At 49.7% G+C, this 18,681-nt stretch overlaps 2 protein-coding genes across 3 annotated transcripts in view; both read right to left on the bottom strand.

The window, feature by feature from the left end:
- Positions 1–308: 308 nt before the first annotated feature.
- LOC114443640 (metal transporter CNNM4) lies at positions 309–15,754 on the bottom strand. Of its 2 annotated transcripts, XM_028417868.1 has the most exons (8): positions 14,221–15,754; positions 12,047–12,190; positions 11,247–11,381; positions 10,968–11,137; positions 8,656–8,752; positions 7,081–7,170; positions 5,203–5,378; positions 309–5,071 (listed from the first exon to the last, which is right to left on the bottom strand). In XM_028417868.1, exons 1-8 carry the CDS (start codon positions 15,752–15,754, stop codon positions 4,547–4,549), a joined length of 2,871 nt encoding a protein of 956 aa, XP_028273669.1. In that variant the 3' UTR covers positions 309–4,546. The 2 variants fall into 2 exon arrangements, with proteins under 2 accessions (XP_028273669.1, XP_028273670.1); XM_028417869.1 differs by lacking the exon at positions 7,081–7,170 and having other exon boundaries at positions 14,221–15,721.
- A 709-nt stretch (positions 15,755–16,463) lies between these two features.
- Positions 16,464–18,681, bottom strand: part of sec14l7 (SEC14-like lipid binding 7) — a 6,001-nt gene continuing 3,783 nt past the window's right edge. The window contains exons 6-12 of the mRNA XM_028417871.1: positions 18,644–18,681; positions 18,510–18,570; positions 18,335–18,418; positions 18,151–18,257; positions 17,943–18,082; positions 17,645–17,814; positions 16,464–17,087 (exon numbers count right to left, since the gene is read on the bottom strand). The exon at positions 18,644–18,681 is cut by the window's right edge and continues 58 nt beyond it. Coding sequence (XP_028273672.1) covers positions 16,954–17,087; positions 17,645–17,814; positions 17,943–18,082; positions 18,151–18,257; positions 18,335–18,418; positions 18,510–18,570; positions 18,644–18,681 — 734 coding nt within the window. The 3' untranslated portion in view covers positions 16,464–16,953. The remainder of the gene's footprint in view (positions 17,088–17,644; positions 17,815–17,942; positions 18,083–18,150; positions 18,258–18,334; positions 18,419–18,509; positions 18,571–18,643) is intronic.

The raw sequence follows: 18,681 nt of genomic DNA, 5'->3' as shown, positions 1-18,681 counted from the left end.
TTAAACTGGATGGTGTAGCACAGTAGCACCAGAAATGACATTTTATTTTATTATACTTTTTGTACACTTCTTACAAAAGGAGGCTGCTAACTGTGCTAACAGTGGCTAAACCTCTGTAGCAACATTTACTTGATTAGCTTTCACTTAAAGGCTGAAAGGTCACGGTAAGGTCGAGGTGTCTGGGGCCCTGCTGTGGTCGTCACGGTAACAGTGATGTACACATTTCTCAGACAAACAGAATAAGCAGATGTTCTGTAGAGAAATATATCTCAGGTTTATTAACCTCGTAGATTTCTTCAAATGCCTTACAGTAGTTATAAAACAGTATGTACACACACACACACACACACACACACACATTGCTTTAAGTTACACAACCCATGTTTGGAAGAAGTGCGCCTCCATCTCTGCTTCACCGCTGCAACAGAAACAAAACAAGAGCCCGACGTGCTGCAGCAGGGCCTGACGATTACACCCCGCTCCCTGTGGACACACTCCGAGGAGACATGTCTCATATCTGCACTGCGGCGCCGTGTGCAAAGACATCCCGACCTACACCTCTGAAAAAAGGGACGACACAGCGGACCGGTGTGAACGACACACAGCGTGTGTGCATCAGGAAATATTTAACCTGCTCACAGCGCTGCAGGAGCCCGGAGCTCTGCAGGAGCAGCCCGGAGCCCGGAGCTCTGCAGGAGGAGCCCGGAGCTCTGCAGGAGCCCGGAGCTCTGCAGGAGCCCGGCCGCCCCACTTCAGTGCCTGATTAAAAAAAAAAGGGCCACAGGAATTTCAATTCTTTAAAACAGCAGGAAGGTTTAAGAAAGAAAGAAACTTTGGTTATCTGATGACAAAAAAGCAAAAAGAACGCTACAGAGGATGGAGGAGTAACATTATTACTTGAGGTCGACTCTGTGCAACATTTATTGCTAGTAAAACAAATAAAACATCATCTCTCATAAATAGAGCTGTTTCTTCTGTTCATGTACAGTATTTACAGTCATGGAACACAAACAGCACAGTGTTTCTAGGAGCTGCGTCTCACAGCTGGAAGCCCGTTTCATACCACCCAAAACAATAAATACAATGTTTACAATAAATACAGCCACGTTTTCACATTTCCCAGCATGCACGCTGGGAGTCACACAGCCAACCAGTGGCTTCACTGGAACCCAGTAGAACCGAATGCTACATGAGACCTATGAACCAGCAGGCAGGTCTAACTCCTCTGAAGTCATAAGGCTAAGTTCTCTAGGCTTGCATTTGCCGAGCAGGTTGGGTCCTGCTGACTGAAACCTGTCTCCACACAGTGCATGTTTCTCCGGGGCTGGACTTTGTCAGGCGGCCCCCGGGCGAAAACAAGCTGCTGCCGCCCCCCCACTGTGTCTGGTATGCTGGAATGTTGGAATACAAAATGATGATGATGATGATGATGAAGGTGTACCGGTGCACAGTGCTCAGCGCCTCCTGCAGTCTGAACACAGACTCTGCAGCTTTCAGCTGCTCTCTGTTAGCTTTAGCATGCTAGAAAGGTTAGCCAAGCAACCCAGAATACACAGATCACACACAAGTCTTTGGAAAAACATTATTTTTTTAGGCATCTTCGTCCTCAAATGCTTTCAGAAAAATTACGAACTGAGATGTAGCCTCTAACTTCTAGTGGTCATTTGCAGTATTGCAACGAAAAAACTCCCTTGGCTGAAAAACAAACATCCCTAAATAAAGTTATTCATACAATTCACATTTTTTGCCCCCATTGACGTCTTCATAATATCATGTGACACCATTTTCCCCCCCTGTGGTCAGTCGCAGTACTGCAACAGACGATCCCCACTTATCCTAAAAAGCCTTTCTTACACCTAAACCTCCATTTTGAAAATCAAATCACCGTAAACGTGATTATTTTTTAATTTTAAGTCGAGTCAAATCATCAAAACTGAACACTGTGCACCGTTACAGTCCTAAACAAAGGTCCCAGACCTGAACATCAGAATCAATCAAACCAGCTGACACGCAGTGAACGTGGGGCCTGTGGGGTCCCGGTTCAGGAGGCCCTCTTTGCCCAGTTAGTGGTCCAGCACTCTGGAAATCTTCCCTTAAAAAGGAGAAATGCTTTGGAATATTCACTTCTTTTTTTCAGATGCTACATAACTAAAGTGTTTTCACATCAGTGCTAGCTTATACCTCAGGTTTCCTCTCAAATAAATATCTGTATCACCAACAAAATACTTTTTCTTTACAGTTAAATAGTGTCATAAGTAGGAAAAATAGGTAGGTTACATGCTAGTAGCTTTTTAGCATCACGCTCGGCCCGTCGCCCGTTCAGGAGGCGAGGGGTTAATCTCTTTACGTCGTCAGTCCGCAGGAAGAAACGTCCTCATGCCGCTGAACGGGTGCAGCATGGCGTCATGACCACGTGGTGTGAGGTGTCTGGAATGTGGTACGAGGACAGACGGAGGGTGAACAGAGACGTGACGTGGAAAGGCTGCTGTCCATCAAACCGTTACTGTGCTGTGCTAGCCCGAGGCTAACTGTTAGCTCCCAGGCTAACACAGCTCTGAGCAGAAAGTACAGCAGATCTGTAACGCACCGGAGCACGACTACACCCCGAACTCTCAGACGATTAACCCTGTGATGATGTCAGCAACATGTGGACTTCTGTCAATTTAATTTTGGATGTTCGTGTCAATCAAATATCTGGTAAACAATTAAGCATAAAGTCGATGGACAGTCCCAGAACAGACACACAGGCTGAGACATACTGGAGTTCGGTACGGAGTCTGGAAGTGCCATTCATTTAAAAAACTATGACAAAAACATCACATTACAAAACTAAATCAAACATTTTGAAATGAGAACTTTTCTCCAACCAAACCAAATTACATGAAAAAGAGACTGTAGCTCCTCGTTAGCATGTATCCGTCTGAAGATGCTACATAATGCTAACACACCCCGACGTCTGACAGAAAGAGTTAAACTCTCTGACCTGAACTTTCCACTCAAGCTGTGAGCACACCCAGGTTATTAGGTCACACAGCGTCACTCTAACTCTGACAGAGTGTCACCACCAGGGGCAGCAGCTCCGCCACAGCCTTCACAAACTAAACATAAACACATGAATTCACTCTAAAATACCTTTAGTGCCTTCAGGAGGCCGACGCCCCCTCACGTCATTTCATTAAAGGACCAGGCTGCTCTTTCTGCAGGGTTCTGCTCCTTATACATCACTTCACCCTCTCACACCTTTACTACTGCAGATCTTTACTTTCTTTTTGGGCAGCTATTAGATCATACATTTCTTTAAAAAAATTAAAAATAAAATATTCTATTTTTTCCCCAAAATTGCACATTAGCAATGTGTTTGTTAATAAATTAAAATTAATTAACACCCTAAAAAAAGGATATATACACCCAAAGTGTCCATAAAACCTCAGAACTCTAATGTAAAGATATTTTCAATAAAATAATCATTTAACTGGAAATGACAGTGGATGTAATATAAAATGGACACTTTGGGTCATTAGCTTCCACCAGTGTTACCAAACTAAACCTGATGACAGCGACAGCCTGTTAACAGCTGCGGCTGCGGCGCCGCTCAGTAACAGTGAGTCTGGTCCTTTTGCTGCTGGTTGGTTGAAAATTCTGTCACAGCTCTGACTCATGAAAAAAACGCACTCTGAGTCAAACTGGCGATCAATGACTAAACCTAAGCCGCCTATAAATAATCATAATAATAAATAAATAAACCCTCCCTGTTACTCACTTTGGGAAACATCACTCTTTGGTAAAATGAAACAGAAATAAAACAGCGTCTCTGACCGTGAACTGTGCAGCAGAGACCACTTAAAGGGCCAGTTCACTGAAAAACAAACAGGCAGCTTCAGCGTGATGAGGCCACAGTGTTGTGCCCCCTAGTGGACATACAAGTATACTACCACTGTCTATGAGAGTTAATAAAGCATAAATCCAGCTGTTAACATCCTCAGAAACTGAGCTGAAATGCTATGTTGGATTAATATATAAACATATTAATGTACCTGTACCTAAAGTACCTGTTGTGTTGGCAAAATGTAGTTCCATTTCTGACCAGTGGGGGTAGTGTTGTTCAACAAGAGCGGCCATTTTCTCGGCTATAATCTCAACAGCTTCCTCTGCTGTCACCATGGTTACCGTGGATTGCACCTTCAGTTTATTCTTTGGCAATCTGCCCCCTGGTGGCCAAACATTAAAATAAGTAATAATGCCCACTCAATGAAGTGCAGGTAGGGGGCGCCATCACACTCTGAACCAGCTGCAGCAGGAGGTTTCAGTGAACTGATCCTTTAAGCACACACGCACACACACACACACCTGACCGTACTTATGAGTGTTCCCTGCTTCCTGTAGTCTTCGACAGGGTGGGGTGGGGTGGGGGTGGGGGCATGCAGGAGGGTGGAGGAGGATCTTGTTGGTCTCTGAAATGTGCTGATCCTCACCACAAGCAAACAGGAAGTGTGTATGTGCATCATGTGACTGCACAGGTAGTTTGGTGTCCTCACAGGGGCGACAGTTAGATGGTGCTTTCAGTGTGTGCATGACTGATGGTGTGGACGTGTGGGTGGGGCTGGGCGTGGCTGGGGCGGCGTGGGCCCACGCAGTTCTGCTGCTCACTGAGCAGAGTGGTGGTCTCCCCCGGGCCGTTCTCCGGGCCGGCAGAGGATGGGGACTGCTGGCCTTTGGGGGAGGTCAGAGGTGGGTGGGGGTTCGGGGCGCTCAGCGCTGTGCTCATAGAGGAGCGAGGGGTGTGGTTGCTGGGAGGGGGCGTGGCCTGAGGCAGAGACTGGCTCGGCCTGCGACCGGAGGAGGACGATGTTTGGGAATGAGTGCTTCGGCCGCCCGGCGGCATCGGCTGGGTGTTAGAGAGCTGACGCCTCACAGGAGGTGTGGCCAGCGGCAGCGGGCTCCGCATCCCCGGCGGTGTGATGGGGGGCAAAGAGACCGTGGTGTCCAGGCGGGTGTGGCTGCCCTCTGGAGACTGCGGCGTGCTGTCCAGGCGGGACGCCAGGAGACCGTTCTGGTACTGTGCACGAGTGATCTGATGGTGAACAGAGAACCAAACAACAGAAAGTGTAAAAACAGGAAGAATCACAGGACTCTGGAAATTCCAGTGATCCCTGAACGCATCACATCAGAGCTCAGTGATAAACGATGGACTTCCTGTGTTACCTTGACGAACTGCAGGTCTGTGAGAGCTCGGACACAGAAGTCTGGAATGTACTGGAAGGGGGTGCCTGGGATCTGAGCGTTGCTCCCGGTGACGGAGCCGCTCTCCGGAGCGCGCTCAGTGCAGCTCAGAGACGCGGAGCGGTTGAGGTTGCCCCCATGTGACGGAGAACGGAACTCTGAGAGATTGATTGAAGGAGCAGAGAGTGAGCGACAGGGTGAGGACGCATGACAGCAAACACAGCAGAGTAAAGCACACACACACACAAAGATGACTGCATGAGAAAACAGGGAGAGAGTGAACACACTGCAACACAAACACACACAAACATGTGGGCGTCACACACGTGAACCACTGATGTGTCCAGAGAATGCAGCAAACATGCCATGCGGCCAGCGCATCGTTTGGGCATCCTGTAACAGCACTGCGAGCTTAGACGACGGAGCGCTCTGATTGGCTGGACTTAGTGATGTCATGGAGGGGGCTGTAATCCGGCGTGAAGGGTAGAGCGGTGGGGGGGGGGGGGGGTGTAAGTGTCAGAGGAGTTTAGTAAGTGAGGAGGCAAAGGTGGGAGGGTTCACCATTTATTTGCTTTCTTACCATAATTAGCTTAGCTTAGCATAAAAACTGGAAACAGCACAAAGATAAGTGAAGTGTGGCAGCTAGGGTGCTAGGGTAATGTGAGCCTGACGTTAGCATGTTAGCATGTTCCCTGATCTTTTGCACAAGTTACACCTTGTCTAGTGCAGCAGTACAAGCTCCGCCACGGACGCCATGTTTGTTTACTACTGTAGTCACGGAAACACTCTGGTTAGCTTTATTACCTGGCCATGCCGAGTACTGGATTCTGATTGGTCAATCAAGTGTGCCTCACTCTGCTGTTTCTAAAGAACAGACTGTTGCTATGGAGAGCAAGCCGTTGCTATGTGGAACAGACTGTTGCTATGGAGAGCAAGCCGTTGCTATGTGGAACAGACTGTTGCTATGGAGAGCAAGCCGTTGCTATGTGGAACAGACTGTTGCTATGGAGAGCAAGCTGTTGCTATGTGGAAAAGACTGTTGCTATGCAGAGCAAGCCGTTGCTATGTGGAAAAGACTGTTGCTATGCAGAGCAAGCCGTTGCTATGTGGAACAGACTGTTGCTATGGGGACGTTCTGGACACTCTGGAGGTTAAAAATGCTACAGGTATCAACAATGTTGATTTATGTAGCGAGCGGTTGTGTGTGTCCTGCTCAGGATTATAACTCCACACCATCACAGCGACCGCGACAGTGCTTGAGTGTCTCTGTTTCAAGGCTTGAGGCTAAGCTATGCTAAGAAAGCAAATAAAAAAAATACTTGTTAAAGAGATCAAACTGTTTTTAACCAGAGTTCTGCGGTCAGATCGGTCGATAAATGTCAGAGGGTCATCTGACCGAGGATCAGTGGTTAATGGAGCTGTTAGTCCTGACGGGGTTAAAAAAAACAGAGGCCCATTCAGCAAGTTGGAAGACGCCATGTTGGACTCAGAGAATGTGTTATTATCACTGTACTTATAGACAAACGGTCTGAAAATGATCCATCATTACTTGGCTCAGAGTCCAAGGAAACATTTGAAGGTTGAGGTTGAAGGCATTTAAGATTTGTTTTTGCCAATTAAAATGTTTGTATTGATCATATATTTGTGATTTAAGACACATTTAGGGTCGTTTACAATTTGACGGCTCAGAGTGACAGTGAACACCTTCACTTCCTGTCTCTGTTCAACAACTCATACTTGCTGGATCAGGAGTCTGAACATGAGGAAAAAAAGGGGAGATGGTGAAAAAGATTGGCCAAAAGAGGACTCCTCCCCCCTCCCTCCCCCTCCCTCCCTCCTCTGGCCCATGCGAGTGTTTACCTGGGAAACGAGAGAACAGAGAAAACCTCTTAAGAGAGAGGCGTCGTGGAGGGGGGGACGCCACTGACGGGGAGAGAGGAGGGGTGACGGCTGAGAGAGAGAGAGAGAGAGAGGAGGGGGAGAGAGGGGTGAGAACAGAGAGAGAGACAGAGACAGAGACAGAGAGAGAGAGGGGCTGGTTTATTGTGTCAGCAGCTGATGTGGCGCCTGCACTGATGCTGACGTCTGGAGGTTTCTTTACTGTGTGGCAGCAGGAGGTCAAAGGTCAACAGGTCAGCATGAGACATTTAGAGTGGACACACACTGAGCTGCGTGATGAGGGACAGACAGCAGCTTAGAGGGACAGAAGAGGAGGACACAGCGAGAGCACAGCGCCTGCTACAGGACAAACACACCGGCTGCTTCACAGGCTGATAATCAGACATCACACTGATCACTGCTCACTCACTCTGTCACTGAATGAAGCTAATCTGAGATTAAAGTCCCAAAAATCTGCACAACAGTAACGTGGATTTAATGCGTTTCATCTTCACGTTTTCTCTACAGGACCGGCAAACAGACACACCCAGACACTGTGAAATCAGACTGGACCAGCACTCCATTCTCCCACGGTCCCTGAATGCATCAGGTGCATCATGCAGGTCAAAGAATCAAACGCAGCTCAACGTCCTGATGATTCATCTCATGTTAATAATCCTCCAGAAACAAGGAGGTCCTGAAGTCCTGCACAGCTCACAACCAGGACGCCGTGATGAGCAGCGGTCACATGACCAAAACGAACCAGTGTCTGGACTGTAAGGAGTTAAATACCTACAACATGTTTTTCCATGTTATTGATAATATTTTGTCAGATTGACAATATTTTGACAGAGGAAAGATGGAGCAGTGACAGCGCTGCACCACCAGGGGTCACCGCTGAGTCAGAGCTGCAGTCTGCTGATGTGACTCCATCACAGTGACAGCTGACTGATGACATCATTTGTGTTTTGAACACGTGTGCACGTCACTGTAAGAGGTTAAAATCCCTTTCAGAAGATGAGACAGACGCTCAGGCCTCTTCACTGCCTCCACTCCAGCACAGACATGAAGACACAGCAAGGTGCATTGTGGGAAATGTAGGATTCAGCTTTCCGTGGATTTGTCATAATCTGCTGCTTCAGGTTGGAACATCACCTTATTTGTGTGCAGTGCTAACTTGTTGGATTAACTCTTTAACCACCTACAACACAAATCCTCTCAGCAGCCTGACAGGTTCAGCTCAGGGCAAAGTGTCCTCAGAAACAGCAGCAGACTCATCAAGTGTGTGTGTGTGTGTCCTCACTTCAGATTCCTGCCGCTAACACCCCGCTGCTAACACCCCGCTGCTAACACCCCGCTGCTAACAGCCCACATCTCCTCATCTTAATGGGCTGAATCCATCCACTGATGACGTCCACTTCACCAGCAGCACAGCTTCCTGTTTACAGCCACGCTAAAATATTAGCATGATACAGACTAATATGGACTAAAGACTAGTATGTACAGTGTGTGTGCGTGTGTGTGTGTGTGTGTGCGTGTGTGCGTGCGTCATCTCACCCAGTGACGGCGTGCTCAGAGCCATCACTCCATAGTAGGAGAATGGACCGGTTTCAAACTTCATGTTCTCGTTTCCAGCCTCCACCTCCACCCGTCCCTGAAACACACACACACACAGACACACAGACACACACAGACAGACACACACAGAGACACACAGACAGACACACACAGAGACACACAGACAGACACACACAGACACACACACAGAGACACAGACACACACACACACAAACACACAGACACACAGACAGACAGACAGACACACAGACAGACAGACACACACAGAGACAGACACACACAGACACACAGACACACACAGTGTTCAGCCGTTTATTAAAGGTCACTGGACTCATGTTGTACATCCATTAAATGCAGTTTGCAGCGTCCATTTCAGATGGTCATGTGACCACGTGTGACACACGCCTCGCTGCCCATGACAGGTCAGCTCTCCATTGATCACAAACAGACATGTCACACTGTTGGCAGAGTTACGCTCAGGAATCCGAGTCGTGCTGCGTTCACACTCTCTAGTTTCTCCTGGTTTTTAGGACACTGAGTCAGTCTGAAGGCTGCACTGTGTCGAGCCGTGTCCTGTGGCAGGTAACACAAACACTTAGACGTCCTGTAAATATTTCATCCAGCCGCAGGTGCAGGGCTGAGGCTCGCCTTACAACGCGCACACACACACACACACACAAACACACACACACACACAGGAGCAGCTGTGAGTGTCTGCAGTCACTTTATTCACACCTCAGTGTGTGTCTGTGATAAGTGTGTGTGCGCTGCTTTTAAATTCTAAACAGGAGATCTGAGTGTTAGCCTCACGGCGGCCATGTTTGTCGGGTTTACACCACCCGTCATGTTGAAGCTGCCACATGTATTATTACGATTAAATAGCCCATGCTTAGAGTAATAACTGAACCTTTATTATTATTGTTAGCTTCTAATGCTAACTTCAGCTACTAGCTCACTCACCCCATTATGTTAGCTCCTCGTCAGCTATTTGTTGCTAAACTATTCATCATTCAGCTAACGGTTGTTTTGAGTTTAAGCAGCCTTCTGTGTTATCCAAGTATTAACCATTCATTTGCTGCTGAAGCCAATTATCAGTGCGAGTAAAGCCGTGCAGCTGCTGCTGGTTGTGTAACGGCGGCGCGCTGTCGTCGGGTGCGGAGCAGGATTTACTGACAGACGGAGCTTCCTCCATCTTTAACCCCCGCTCTGCCGTGTGTTCCGGCTCCATATGCTCTGCTCATTTTCACTCGCTGTCATCTGCTTTTCTTCTTTTCCTGCTTTTAACCCTTCAATCCCCTCATTTGTCTTCATCTTACATAAGAGGATCTATTAGAGAAGGTCGTGCAGAGCAAGGGGCCCCTCACACACACACACACACACACACACACACACACACACACACACACACACACACACACTCACTCCAGATCAGAGCTGCTGAAGTTGAGTCTTATTTTTCACGTTAGCCTCGGTAGCAGCTGCCTGTGTGTTAACACCACCTCCAGACTGACGCACAGATTAACCTGTTTGTCACGAGTTTAAACAGATCAACCCGTGTTATCCAACCTGACTCCAGTGACCTCTCAACAAGCAGCCCTGCTCAGATCAAACACACCAAACTGTAGAAATACCTTCAGCTAACCACGTAGCATCTACCGCTAACTAAATCATGGAATCTGTTATTTTCAGTGTGTCTGTCTGTGTGTGTGTCTGTCTGTGTGTGTGTCTGTCTGTGTGTCTGTGTGTGTGTCTGTCTGTGTGTCTGTGTGTGTGTGTGTGTCTGTGTGTGTGTCTGTCTGTCTGTGTGTGTGTGTGTGTCTGTCTGTGTGTGTGTCTGTCTGTCTGTGTGTGTGTGTGTGTGTGTGTGTCTGTCTGTCTGTGTGTGTGTGTGTGTGTGTGTGTCTGTCTGTGTGTGTGTCTGTCTGTGTGTGTCTGTGTCTGTCTGTGTGTGTGTCTGTCTGTGTGTGTGTTGTGTGTCTGTCTGTGTGTGTGTCTGTCTGTCTGTGTGTGTGTGTGTGTGTCTGTGTGTGTGTGTGTCTGTCTGTGTGTGTCTGTGTCTGTCTGTGTGTGTGTCTGTCTGTCTGTGTGTGTGTCTGTCTGTCTGTGTGTGTGTGTGTGTGTCTGTCTGTGTGTGTGTGTGTCTGTGTGTGTGTCTGAGTGTGTGTGTGTCTGTGTGTGTGTCTGTCTGTCTGTGTGTGTCTGTGTGTGTGTCTGTGTGTGTCTGTCTGTCTGTGTGTGTGTGTCAGTGTGTGTCTGTGTGTGTGTCTGTGTGTGTGTCTGTGTGCGCTCACCTGTAGAATGAGGATGAAGTAGTCCACAGGTTTGCCTCTGTGGTACAGGAAGTGTTGTGGGGACCTCTTGTCGTTTTCGTTGAACTTGAGTTCCTGGATGACGTCGGGGTGTCTGAGGATCCTCAGCAGGACTTTCTCTGTGATCAGGAACGGGCTGAACAGGCTCACCTCTGATCGACAAGCACCAAAAAACATAACGATCAGGTTAATCAATAAAAACAGACACGAGCCTCATCAATTAAAAAGACAGGAGTCCACCGCCGCCTCCTCACAGCTCACCTGTGGCCAGGAAGCGATGAGCCGCCAGCATGAGCTGAGGAGAAATCTTCACTTTACTTTCGCTGTCGTGCTTGAAGGCGGAAAAGTCACGTTTGCTTTTGTTGGGGTCGACCTTCTTCCTGTTTCTGTTGTCAGCTGCAGAGACACGGAAGAGACATCACTGTGATGGCGGCAGGTTTATTAACATTACAGGCACACACACACACACACACAGACACACACACACACACAGGACGCTGCCTGTAACCCAGGCTGTCATTTTATCTCTCTGACATCAGCCTCCATGTAATTATTCAGGTGCTGCTGATGCTAACCTGGAACATGAAGCCGAACAACCTGCAGTTCCTCGGGTGGCCCCTAGAGGGCGGCGATCACAGCTTAGAGTCGATAAAAAGACTTCTCAGTTTGTGATGCTCATGTTTTCGTCACAGACGACAACAGTCCTTATGCTAACTGCTACTAGCTAGCTTTCAGAGCGCCTCAGCAGCTGGCTAAGTTTCCTCCTTCAGTTTGTCGGGGTGACGTCAGCTAGAATCAAACATCGAACATCTTTATTGATTTATACTTACATCAACATATTTCATGTTCACTGCAACAAACACTCATGAATCTGTCAGAAGTCGTGGAAATGATGCTAATAACTGCAGAAAGGCTGAAGAATGCTGAGGTTTCAGCAGTTAGCTGCAAGCAGGAAGTGCTAAAAGCTAATCTGGCAAACACACCTGCTGCAGGTTAAACAAACCAGGGTGTGTGTGTGTGTGTGTGTGTGTGCGCGTCATCCCAGCAGGCTGCTGACTCACTGTAGAGGTCGGACTCGTCCAGGATCTCTGACTTGATGATCTCCTCGATGACGTCCTCCAGCGTGACCAGGCCCAGCACCTCGTAGAACGGGTCCCCCTCCCCCTCGTTGTTCACCTTCTGGACGATGGCCAGGTGGGATTTACCTGCCGAGGACAGGGAGGGTTACATCAGACCGTCCGCCTGCACATCAACTATTAATAACGTCAGCTTCCCAGAATTCAGCTGCAGTGAACAGGACGGCGTCAGAGTCCGACCGCAGCCGCGAGACGTCAGCAGCTGCTGTCAGACAGATGAAAACATCCCCCCCAGACTGGATCTGAATATAGCCCAGACTACAGTAAGAGCTTTGAAAGGAGGAAGCGGAAGGAACATTTAACTCTTTATTACCTGAAGCTAACCATTATTTTAGAATGTCAGGAGGAGCTGATGGCGTTATGAACAGTGATGGCTGCCACAGGAAGTGAGTGTGTCTGTGTGAGCACGTCAGAAACATCCGGCACCAGCACCACCACCAGCAGCAGCAGCAGACAGGACAGAGTCCATGTGCTGGTTAATGAATCTCTGCAGGAGGATGCTAACTCATGCTAACTCATGCTAACTCATCAATCATCTGACTCTGATCTTTCCTATGATCCTTAAACGCACCACGTGTCATGAACAGTTGAACATGGCAGCATGTAAACAAAGCTCAGCTAGGACAGAGCTGCAGGACAGAAGCCGGGAGACGGAGCAGTGAGTCAGAGGACGGTGTGGACATGTGAGTGTCCTCTGTGTGTCTCCTCAGGAGGACGGGCGGCACACACGGTGCTGTGGGGAGTAAATAAAGAGTCAGTGTGTGAGCACGCTCAGTCACCACCACACACACACACACACACAGCCCCGTCTGTGCTGGAGCCAGCGGGTCCTGAGATGATGACTCACGTCTCACACAGCATCATCATCATCAGTGCAGCCTCTGCAGGCAGGTCAGAGGTCAGCGGCCCTGCAGCAGGGACGCGGAGCGGCTGTGTCTGCCTCAATAACCTGCAGCTCCTCGTGGTGTCAGCACCCGGCTGTAATCCCCGCAGCTTTTCATCCCATCAGCAATTACTCTGTTGAAAATGATCGTCAGTGACTCCACGATGTGGAGGAAAAGCCAGATTAACAAACACTGAAGTGGCCAATAAATAAAAGAGAGGCGAGCGCACGGCGCCACAGCGCTCCTCATCCTCACACAGCGCTCCCTCCTCATCCTCACACAGCGCTCCCTCCTCATCCTCACACAGCGCTCCCTCCTCATCCTCACACAGCGCTCCCTCCTCATCCTCACACAGCGCTCCTCATCCTCACACAGCGCTCCCTCCTCATCCTCACACAGCACCTCACACTAACTGCTGCTCAGACAACATGAAACCTCAGAGGACGTTGATCAGAGCTCGGAGGACGTCAGAGACGCACCGATATCTGATGGTCTGCGCTGTATGGAAGCATGTGGACAGCCAGCTCCTCCATGTTTCTGCTTCCTGCCTGGTGACCCTGAGGTCACACACTTTGTTTATCAATGTTAGAACACACTAATACACAATCAATAATCAATCAATGATTCACAGCTTTAGAGATAAAAACAAACCAAAACTGAAAAGTTTGACTCAGAAAAACACAAACATCTGCAGATTGATATGGAATCAATAATTAGTTCCAATGAATTAATTGATCATTTAAATTGATAATTAGACTAATGATCAGCTGATCAATCCATCATTTTTAGAGAGAATCTGTGAAAACTTAAAAATATTGGCACAAGCACACAGTGTGATGATCAATCAATCAATCAGAAGATTCAACATTAGAGTGATTGATAAGTCAAAAAGCTGCATGCAGCCCTGTGAGGAGGCCTCTGTGTGTGTGTGTGTGTGCGCGCGCGTGTGTGTGCTGAATGTTCCACTCATCGATCAGCTGTATTAGCTGATCGATACTGTCAGAGGGAGGGAGGGGGGGTGTTGTGTCGTGATGGCTGTACAGTTCAGGTGTTTTATGGCGACACACACACACACACACACACAGACACACAGACAGACAGACACACAGACGGACAGACACACACACACACAGACACACAGACAGACAGACACACAGACACACACACAGACACACAGACAGACAGACAAACACACACACACACAGACACACACACCTTTCTTGAACTCCTCCAGCATGGCGTCCAGCTTGGTGTCGTGGAAGACGAAGTGCACCGGGTGGTTGTAGAACTTGGTGATGGTCTTCAGGGTGGTGCAGTCGTCCGGGTCCACGAAGGCCAGGTCCTTGACGTACAGGATGTCCACGATGTTGGAGCGCTCGTCGTCGTACACGGGGATGCGCGTGTAGCCGCTCTCCATGATCTCGGACATGGTGTTGAAGTCCAGCACCGCGTCCGCCTGGATCATGAAGCAGTTGCCCAGCGGGGTCATGACGTCCTCCACGGTCTTGGTGCGGAGCTCCAGCGCGCCCTGGATCATGTTGAGCTCCTCCTTCACCAGGTCGTTGTAGGGCTCCGTCACCTTCAGCATCTCCACCAGCTTCTCCCGGTTGTACACGGTGCCGATCTCCTGGCCCAGCATCACGTCCAGCAGCTTGCTGACGGGGAAGGACACCGGGAAGGTGAGCAGCATGAACAGCTTCGTCACCACGATGGTGTTGGCGCCCACGGCCAGCCCGTGGCGGGAGCACAGCGCCTGCGGGACGATCTCCCCGAAGATGACGATGCCGACGGTGGAGGCCACCACGGCGCCCAGGCCGGAGCCGATCAGGTCGTCCAGCAGGATGGTGAGGGTGGTGTTGACCAGCACGTTGCCCAGCAGCAGCGAGCACAGCAGGTAGTTGCCCTTGCTGCGGATGGGCTCGATCTTCCGGGCGTAGCGCTTCTCCTTCTCGGTGCCGCAGCTCTGCACGATGCGCAGCTCCATGGGGTCCAGCGCCATCAGGCCCAGGTTCAGCCCGCTGAAGAGCCCGGACAGCACCAGCAGGAAGGAGATCAGGATGACGTGCATCCACATGGGCAGCAGCCCCTTCTTCTCCTCCACCACCACCATCCGGCCATCGCTGTCCCCCAGCGGCACCCACCGGGCCCCGTCCGCGCTCGGCGTGCACACCGCGTACTCCTTCTGCAGCTCGCTCTTGCGCAGCGGCTTAACGTGCACGCTGAGCAGCCCCGACGTGCCGCGGCTGCTCACGTTCATGAAGGTCCCGACGGTGATGTCCTTCGTGAAGTCGGCACAAGTCCTGTCCGGTACGTCCATCATGCCGCTGCCGCCCCTGGCCGCCGCCGCCACCACGGCCACCGCGTCCTCCTCGTCCTCGTCCTCGTCCCCGCCGCCGCCGCCGCCGTCGGTGAGCTCCGTGAAGCGGATCTGCGTCCAGGTGCCCGAGTGGAGCTGAACCCCGTAAAACCGGAGCTGCACGGAGCTCTCCTCGGTCACCTGGATGACACCGTCGTCATTGGTGCTGGACGGCTTGTCGCTCCTCTCCAGCCGCATGCCGAGCACCTGGCTCCCGGCGGTGCCGCGGCCGCCGGACCCCGCCGCGGCCGCCGCTGCCGCCGCCGCCGTCTCCGTCCGGCCGCCGACGGCGCTCCACAGGCAGATAACGACGGTGAGAATGTAACCCTGCTGCCCGCTCCATTCTGTCGCCATGTTTGTTTCTCTGCTCTGCAACCTGGGAGCTGACGTCATTTACTCATGCCCGCGCGGCCCCGCCCCCCGCCTCACACACACCCCCGTTAACACCGCCTACCGGGCAGCGGCAGGTAGGGCTAATAAACAAACACACCCCCCTGCCCTCACACACACACACACACACACACACACACACACACACACACACACACACACTGCGGCATTCAGCAGCGCGGGTCCAGCTGCTGTTATGTAACGCACATGGCATCTGTGCCCCCCCCCATCCTCATCCTGCAGCATCCCGCTGGCACCGGGCCCGGGATGCTGGCACCGGGCCCGGGATGCTGGCACCGGGCCCGGGATGCTGCAGAGACTCCGCCTGTAATGATCTGGTCTAACCCGCAGCTCGGTCATTAAACAAACCTCGACGCGTCCCTGCTCTGCAGCTCAGGGTTCTTCTCATGTTTATTGGCTGATTTGTTGATGATGAGCTGCTAACCTGCTCTTATGTAACTCAGCCATGAGTCTGACAGGCTCACAGCGCCACCGTGTGGACACACTGACCTGTCAGAACATCACAGATCCACTTTAATGCATCTGAACACATTCAAACTTTCAATGTTTTCATTTTACTCTTCTGCTGTTTTTCAGTTTTAGTTTCATTTTCACACGTCTTCTTTTTCTGTTGCTTAATCCTTCAGTTTATAAATTGATTTTGGATCATTTTTAAGTTTTAAACCACAATATCAGAGACAGGACTGTTATCAATAGTTTCACACACAGAGATCTTTAATTAAAAATAATGGGTTATATTAATAATAACTTATATTCTGACCACAAATAAATCCTCACAACTGACAGATTATTCAGTGATCGAACACAACATGTGCTTATTAAAATTAGGATGAATTTACAAACCGTGAATTAAACATAAATCATGACTGTTGTAGACTCTGCTGCTGAGTGTAAAACACTGGACTCAAAAAAGCCACAGAAATGTAAAAGTAAGATGGCTGCCAATCTGTATCTAATCTGTAATCTGTCAGTGCAGATTAAATCTGTGAAACACTTCAGAAACATCAAAGGAGGAGCCGGTCTGGATTGAAATGCTGGTGAACTGTGTCACAGTCCGTGAAGAAGAACATGGCGGCCTGAAGGCGCCACTCTGTGGTCATGTGATCAATGCTAACTTGTTAGCTAATACTGCTGCAGTCTGGATCTTTCTGTGGCGAGGATCTGTGAGGCTCGAGGCGTCGTCACTGCAGCCGGTGGTCTCCTCCTCTGCTGCGAGGACTCTGCCTCTGTCCGTCCACGGGAGGAACCACCTCCACGTTGTAGCTCACCTTCTTGGACTGGATGATGCTGTAGCTGTTATCGAAACACAGAACGTCTGCACGAAACACAGACACAATGAACGACAGTGAACTCACGTCATGACCGCTAACAGCTAACAACAGCTAACAGTTAACAACAGCTAAAAACAATCAATAACAGCTAACAACAGCTAACAACAGCTAACAGCTAACAACAGCTAAAAACAATCAAAAACAGCTAACAACAGCTAAAAACAATCAAAAACAGCTAACAACAGCTAACAGCTAACAACAGCTAACAGTTAACAACAGCTAAAAACAATCAAACACAGCTAACAGCTAACAACAGCTAAAAACAATCAAACACAGCTAACAGCTAAAAACAATCAAACACAGCTAACAGCTAACAACAGCTAAAAACAATCAAACACAGCTAACAGCTAAAAACAATCAAAAACAGCTAACAACAGCTAACAACAGCTAAAAACAATCAAAAACAGCTAATAACAGCTAACAACAGCTAAAACAATCAAAAAAAGCTAACAATAGCTAACAGCTAACAACAGCTAAAAACAATCAATAACAGCTAACAACAGCTAACACTAGCGCAGCAGCAGCAGGTCCGGTCACTCACAGACTCCCGGCTCGGAGCAGGTGAGGCAGCTGTCTTCAGGTACCAGGTGTGCGTTGTAGCGTTCGCTGGGAAGAACCTGCAGCATCTCAGACACCTTCTGACTGCCGCCCTCTTTGGTCCGCCTGTACACTCCGAACCCGATATCTGCCCCGTCGCTGGCAAACTGCCACCTGTGAAGACCCGAGGTCAGAGGTCAAACTCTGTGTTTTGGGGTCAGTGAGAGCAGTTTGGAACAGAACAGGAAGTCGTTTTGGTAGGAACCCGATTTGGTGGAACCCTCAGACTGAACCCGTCGTACCTCAGGAGGGTTCGGGCCGCGGTCACGTCGTATTCCAGCTGAAAGACGGAGCCACGGCTGATGGTGACGCTGCTGTCGTACTGAACCTTCACCGATTCCTGCACGTAGTACGACCTGGGAACCGTGCCGCCGTACTTTATCTGCAACACGCCATGAAACATGAACCCAGACTCCATCTTTGACACAAAGCAGCAGTCGGTGTTCTCACCATGGTTCTGCAGCGCGGGTCTCCGTCTGGGTCGGTCAGGGTTCCTCCATACACCACAGGAAGCTGCTCCGGGTCGATATGTTTACGCAGCACTTCCTGCCAGTTACCTGCACACACAAGTTCACAACAAGTTGAGGTTAGCTTAGCATTACCGTAATCCTGAGAGAGAAACATGTGCTCTTACTTCCTAAAACCATGATCTTGCGCCGCGTCTCCTCACACAGGAAGTGTTTGATCAGGTTGTACGCCATGGGAAACAGCTTAGGAGCTGCAGCAGGGACAGAGATCATCATCAGCGGTCACAAACACAAAGGAAATAAAGATGGCCGCCGCCTCAGGAAGCATCACAGATCTGCTACCTTTGATGAGAAGAACCCTCTTCAGCCCCTCGGGGTAGTTCTCCTCGAACATGGTGAGGACCTGCAGGACATGATGACATCATCACATACAGACATCTGTTGGTGTGTGACAGAGGTGTGATCACATGACCGACCTCGCCGTACGTCTCTATGGCTGGTTTCCAAATGTGCT

The sequence above is a fragment of the Parambassis ranga genome, chromosome 12, assembly GCF_900634625.1.
Source record: "Parambassis ranga chromosome 12, fParRan2.1, whole genome shotgun sequence".
Lineage (NCBI taxonomy): Eukaryota > Metazoa > Chordata > Actinopteri > Ambassidae > Parambassis > Parambassis ranga.
The sequence above is the reverse complement of the archived record's forward strand: the minus strand, read 5'-3'. Positions and strand labels throughout refer to the sequence as shown.

Excerpts from the sequence above, each read along its gene's own strand:
- LOC114443640 (XM_028417868.1), bottom strand. The coding sequence starts at position 15,754 with ATGACGTCAGCTCCCAGGTTGCAGAGCAGAGAAACAAACATGGCGACA. Across the intron at positions 11,138-11,246 it reads TCATCGCTTCCTGGCCACAG|AGGTGAGCCTGTTCAGCCCG; the intron begins GTGAGCTGTGAG and ends CTTGTCGATCAG. Across the intron at positions 5,072-5,202 it reads CAGACCTGCAGTTCGTCAAG|ATCACTCGTGCACAGTACCA; the intron begins GTAACACAGGAA and ends GTTCACCATCAG.